The sequence below is a fragment of the Felis catus genome, chromosome D4 (assembly GCF_018350175.1).
Source record: "Felis catus isolate Fca126 chromosome D4, F.catus_Fca126_mat1.0, whole genome shotgun sequence".
NCBI classification, from domain to species: Eukaryota; Metazoa; Chordata; class Mammalia; order Carnivora; family Felidae; genus Felis; species Felis catus.
The window spans coordinates 79,827,225-79,833,870 of NC_058380.1; the positions used below are offsets into that span (position 1 = coordinate 79,827,225).

The 6,646-nt window shown below is 39.1% G+C and overlaps 1 protein-coding gene across 1 annotated transcript; it reads left to right on the plus strand.

Annotated features, from left to right (window-relative positions):
- Nucleotides 1–779: 779 nt before the first annotated feature.
- B3GALT9 (beta-1,3-galactosyltransferase 9) lies at nt 780–4,035 on the plus strand. The gene is made up of 3 exons (XM_003995818.5): nt 780–960; nt 1,079–1,265; nt 2,533–4,035. The coding sequence occupies exons 2-3, from the start codon at nt 1,260–1,262 to the stop codon at nt 3,634–3,636; spliced, it is 1,110 nt and encodes a 369-aa protein (XP_003995867.2). The 5' UTR covers nt 780–960; nt 1,079–1,259; the 3' UTR covers nt 3,637–4,035.
- The last annotated feature ends 2,611 nt before the right edge of the window (nt 4,036–6,646 follow it).

Here is a 6,646-nt window from a genome sequence, read left to right on the forward strand (position 1 = left end):
TAGGAGTTTGATGAATCAAACTGAAAATCCCAGACAGAGGTGCTCTAGAGGCAATGTTGTTAGACCTTCTCATGAACAAAGAAACCAAATTGTCGAAATTGAAGCAAGAGGAGATCTGGGAGCAAAATTTATAGCTCTAAGAGATGAAAATTGCAAAATAGGATTTGTATTTAGTTGTTAAACTTAGAATGTATAAAAATTTTCCTTTCATATGATTTTTTTTTAGGTTAGATTTTCCCACTTTGTAAAAATTTCCAAGATTGCATGACAAGTGGCTGAGCAAACATTGACACTTTTCCTAGCCAAACAATTACAAAAAAATGCCCTGAGTGGCAGGCAGGAACATCAACATGTGAAAAGACGAAAATGGTTCAGCCTTGCCTGAAAACAGAATGCTCAATACAACTGCTTATGTGACAGCAACATGAAAATATACTGAATGTTGTTTCCTTTCTTAAACTTGCTGGTAGAAACAGTGTTTGGAATAATCCCTACATATTCATGCCCCCAGGAAAACTGCAAACAGCAAATGCTTAGTTCCTTCAGTTCTGGCTAAAATGGACTATGTGTTGTTTTCCAGTTTGAGATAAAAAATGCCTGGGTAGGTAGTTGGGGTGACATATAATTGATTCAGTAAACTTCTTGCATAGCCTATACTAGGAATTCAAAATCCTTCCCAATGAGACATAAACCAAAACTTTCATACGATGTTTCTTTGGGGAGGAAAAAAAAACCGCACCCATTAGGGATGATAAGTATTCCTTGATGTTTTAGTACATGTCTTGCACATGCATATACCAGGGAGCAGGAACTAGTCCAATCGTTTAGTTTCTTGAGAGCACTCCAAAACATACTGCATGACATTTCTCCTTGTATTATGATGTTTGAGAGGTGATGTAGGTGAACTGCTCTTTCAACTCCCACACACATTTCACCAGGAATTCAGCATACCGGCAACAGGTCAGTTTCAAAACATATACAAGGTTGGAAGCGTTTGAAAAGGTTTGTGTTCTCCATTCTTTGTTCCGGATTCACTCTAGCTGTAACATAATCTGCACTTGCTTCCCTATGGAGTCAGCAGGTATTCTGGGACAAAAGCTCAAGTTGATTGGAAAGAAACTTTATCCTTAAAGTCTCAGGCACAAAGCACCTTACCTCAATTGCTGTTAGACTGGAATGATGCTGAGAGCTACATTTGGACATAATTTTGGCATCTGGATTCAGTAATTTCCAAAGTCCTGAAACGGTTCACAGACAACATGCAGGTAAGTTTCTTAAATCTTGGAAGCATTTGATATCTATTAAAATAGGTTTGAGAAAGCTGAAGTTTCTTCTATGTGCACATCATCAGCTTTGAGAAAATGGAATGGAATTCAGATGATAATTACAGGGATTTGTTTTGTTTTGTTTTGTTTTGTTTTGTTTTGTTGCCTATTCATTAGGTATAGGAAAGGAAAAGATGGGGGTCAGGATTCTCAGTGGTTAAGCTTTGGACTCTCCCAGACTCGAGTTCCAATTATGACCTTTCCCCATGCCCTTACCCACTGAGATGATCTTTGGCAAGTTACTAAACTTGGATGCTCACCTTAATTTTGGAAATAACCTATATGAAAGCGATGTTACCAAGGCTAAGTGAATTAAGTCATTTAAAGTGCTTAGCACAGTGCCTGACACACTGCAAATGCTCAGTAAGAGGTAACTATTATTATGGAAGGCTTTGTCAATCAAACTCCAATAGAAATTTAATTTCTTTAATGTTCCCTTGCTCTGTTATATTACGATACTGTATATGCCCTTCCAGATGGAAAGTTTCCATCTTCTTTGATGATGTGGAGTAAGCTTGGCACAGAGCCATCCTAGATGTCTGAAGGGGTGCTATGCAGATAGTGGGAATTTGCCCATATTGGCAGATGTGTTGAATGGATTAGGGGACATCGCTAAAACAGACAATGTCAGAAATCAGTATCAGATTAAATTGGAAAGTCATAGTAGAAGGATGTAAATGTTTGATAGTAGCCATTGTTCACTGGCCAACAAAAGCAACTACTTCATGGAAAAATAGCCCTTGACCTTTGTAATTAGAGAAGAAACTGATCCAAGTGCTTCACTTTCAGAAAAAAAAATCATATATTTTCCTGTAGGCTTTTAGCACAATAATTCTGCTTGTTACTTTATATCCATATGTCTATGCCTGATTCCTCTTTGCTTTTCCAATGTCTAGCACCGTGCCTTGCATATAGTAAGTAGGCTTTCATCCAAACAAGCGAGAAAACAACCAACTAGCATTTTATTCAGTTTCTACTTCATGCCAAATACCGAACTCTGCAACAGTGGAAAAGAGAGAGCTGTCTCTTCTCTGCCAGCTGTCCAGGAGACCATGATCTAGTGGGAGAGACAGATAACAAAAATAAATGAGAAACACTTAAAATAGTGTATTTCTAAGTGCTGTAAGAAGTATGTATAGCATTCAGTGGGGGCAAAAATAAGAATGGAGACAAAGCTTGAATGAACATGTGTTTTCGTCTTATTTAGGTGACATTCTGCAGACTTCGGACTCACCAGTGGTGTTTCATTCTATTTAATGTTATCCTGTTTCATGCTTTGCTTTTTGGGGCTGATTTTGTGGAAGAATACTTTCTGCATGCTTTGCCTTATGTGGATATGAAAGCTCTTGAAATTAAGGAGAAGGCAAGAAAATTGAACACGGAGCCCCTAAGAAGTAATCTTTCCAAGTATTACATCCTGAGCCAGTCGGAGCTGTGTAAAGGGAAGAATATATTTTTACTCTCTCTTATCTTCAGTAGCCCGGGAAATGGAACAAGGCGGGACCTCATCAGGAAAACCTGGGGTAACGTGACCAGTGTTCAAGGGCACCACATTCTCACACTGTTTGCTTTGGGAATGCCCGTTTTGGTAACTACCCAGCAAGAAATAGACAAAGAGTCCCATAAGAATAATGATATCATTCAAGGAATCTTCTTGGACAGTGCTGAGAACCAAACCCGGAAAATCATCACGATGACACAGTGGGCTGTGACTTTCTGCCCTAATGCCCTGTTCATTCTTAAGGTTGATGAAGAGATGTTTGTCAATGTCCCGAGCTTGGTAGACTATCTTCTTAATCTGAAAGATCACCTGGAGGATGTCTATGTAGGAAGAGTTATCCATCAAGATACACCCAACAGGGATCCTAATAGTCAAGAATTTGTCCCTTTCAGCGAGTACCCAGAAAAGTACTACCCAGATTACTGCAGTGGCGAGGCTTTTATTATGTCCCAAGATGTGGCTCGGATGATGTATGTGGTTTTCAAAGAAGTACCCATAATGGTTCCTGCTGATGTGTTTGTAGGAATTTGTGCAAAGTCTATTGGCCTTATACCCATCCACAGTTCAAGGTTTTCTGGAAAAAGGCACATCAGATACAACAGGTGTTGCTATAAGTTCATTTTTACATCCTCAGAAACTACAGAAATTGAAATGCCCCTGGCATGGAAGGAAATTAGCAGTGGGAAAGAATGTACCCTGTTTGAGACTTACTATGGGCTCATTTCCTGCAAACTTCTGACATACTTTGACACCCTTAAACGTTTCCACATGGGTACCATAAAAAATGATGGCATGTATTTGGGTGATTAGGTTTTTTTTTGCTTTTTATTATAAATTTGGTCTTTTTAAATTAACTCATACCTCGTTATAGAAAGCATCCCTCCTTCCTTGTGTTTTATGTACTTTCTTTTAGCGAGTTGCAAAACGTTATTAGTGCTGGGATGTACTACATCATATTGAGATTTCATGTTACGAAATCTAAGTTGAGATAGCACTCTTTTCAAAATAAAACATTCTATCCAAAAAAGGGAGAACATGACATTTAATTATAACCCAAAGTCTTGTTTCTCTTTACAGTCATTGAATTTATAAAAATCATAGTCTGTGGAACTGTCATGATTCAGCAATAGCAATGGCAACTAATTTTTGCGAATGCTCAGAATTAAAGGCAAACACCAAGGAATTTGTTGAACAAAATTGTCATCTTGTATGTAAGCAGGAAGCATTTTACTCATTGGGTAGTGGAATTACATTTAATTTAAAAGTATGAACCACATAGTATATGGACTTGGATAGCTAACTCTTTGTAAAGCAATTTTCATCAAGTTCTAATTAGCCAGCGCTTTACAGACGGGATGCGACACATTCACATTCCCTGCTAATGTGTACACTCTGAGTTAGTTTCCTAGAAATGCTGTAAAAAAAGTACCACAAACTCGGTGACTTAAAACAACAGAAATGTATTTGTTCTAGTTTTATTTTGTATGACAAATTTTTTAATGTTTCTTTATTTTTGAGAGACAGAGTGAGCCTAGGGGAGGGGCAGAGAGAGGGAGACACAGAATCGGAAGCAGGCTCCAGGCTCTGAGCTGTCAGCCCAGAACCCGACGCGGGGCTCGAACTCACGAGCGGTGAAGATCATGACCTGAGCCACCCCAGGCATCCCTCTTTGTTGTAGTTTTAAAGACTAGTTTTAAAGACGAAATCAAGGTGTTGGCAGGGCCCTGCTCTCTCTGAAGCCTGTGAGGGAGAATCAATCCTTCCTTGTCTCTTCGACCTTCTGGTGGTTGGCAACCACGCTTAGCATTCTTTGGCTTGCGGACAGACCACTTTAATCTCTGCCTCCATCTTCACACATGGCCTTCTCTCATGGGTCTGGGACTTTGTATAATCTCTGCTCTGTGCTGTGTCCAAATTTTCTTGTTCTTCTAAGGACATCAGTCATTGGATTAGGACCCAAATGACCCCATCCTAACTTGATGACATCAGCAAAAACTCTATTTCAAAATAAGGTCACGTTGACAAAAATCAGGGGTTAGGATTTCAACATTACCTTTTTTGGGGACACAATTTAACTCACAACATACTTGGTGATTTCTCTTGTGGAATAACTAGGCACTAGACCAATGTTCCCATTCTGGGGCCCTCGGAATTTTAGGTGTCCCCGAAGTAATACACTTTGAAAATCTCTGCCATGACATTTACTACATCATCTTTCTGGATATATTATTAAAATATACTGAGCCTCAGTCTATGTACAGATTCAGCCTTGTAGGACCCGTGGACTAAATGAGACATGTCAAGCATCTAGCATTGGATTTGGCCCATAGAAGATGACCGATAAGAAGAGGTAGCATTTAAAAACATACATTCTGAGTGTAACAGCTTAGGTTCAAATCTTGGCTCCACTTATCTGCTGTGTGATCTTGTACAAGTTCCTTATCTCTGCTGTGCCTCAGCCTCATGTGTAAACAGGGTAATAATAGTATTTTATTCCTGGGAGAGGAAAAAGAGCAACATGAGTTCATAGATGAAAAGCTTTTAGAACAATGCTTGACAAACATTTGTCTGCTATTATCCTCAAAATATAACCAAGTAAAACATTTGACTAGCCACCAGGAAGCCAGGTTAACATTCTGGCTCTGGAATGTGCAATCTGTAAGAAATAGTAGCTACCATTAGTAATAATGATTAAGAATTTTATAATTTTCCCCTTTTAAGTTCCAGGCTTTGGCCGTATCGCCTTGTAGTTCCCCCAAATGTTTCCTGTTTTCATGTCTGTCCCCTGCTTGCCCTGCTACTCTCCTTTATTTCTCACTTGACTATCTCCTACCGGTTCTTCGAGTTTCAGGTGTTTCCTTCTCTGAGAAACCTTCCTTCAAGTCTAGGGTAGGTGTTTCCTGTTTTTCTCTATTCTTGTACTTACTATACACTAATGTTCTATTCTATTTCTGATAGAAATTTGTTTCTATTTTCCTCCACTATTAGTCACTTGCTACCTGTGTGATTTTGAGATAAGCTACTGAACTTCTCCGAGCTCGGGTTTCTTCATCTGTGAAATACAGATGTAAAAATATAAACGAGATTGGGACGTCTGCGTGGCTCAGTCAGTTAAGCATCCAACTTCGGCTCGGGTCATGATCTTGCATTTTGTGAGTTCGAGCCCCACATTGGGCTCTGTGCTGACAGCTCAGAACCTGGAGCCTGCTTAGGATTCTGTGCCTCCCTCTCTCTCTGCCCCTCCCCCTCATGCTCTAATAAAAACATAAATGAAACATTAAAAATTATATATATAAATGAAATGAACTTAGCATTTAGGACAATGTCTAACACTTTTTCCCAATGCCATGCACATAATAAGCAGTCAATAGTGTTTATTTGTTAAATGTGAAATAAAGTATGAAATAAATAATAATTTTCAAATTTTATTTAATCGTAGAAAAAAGTCACAGGTGCAAAGTCAGAATGAGTGCGTAGGCCACACATAGGAGAGGGCCACTCTCTGAACTCTGATGTCAAATGAATAAGATCAACTTCATGAATGAGATTAAACAAAGTCACCTTAAAGAGATAGAATGTTTCTCAGGCCAGGAAAGACTTTGCTGTAGCCTAATTAGTGGTATTAGCTGTAGAGAAATGATTAGTATGGAAACACACGAAGAAATAGACCCACAGAGGGATACAGGAGATGGTGGAACCGAGAATCTCACACTGTTTGATCAATGTGAAATGATCAATCCAGGGACAAGAGAACTCCAGGAACTTGAGGACCATTTTGTTACAGAGCAGGGATGGTTTATCAACATCACCATGGCCTAAA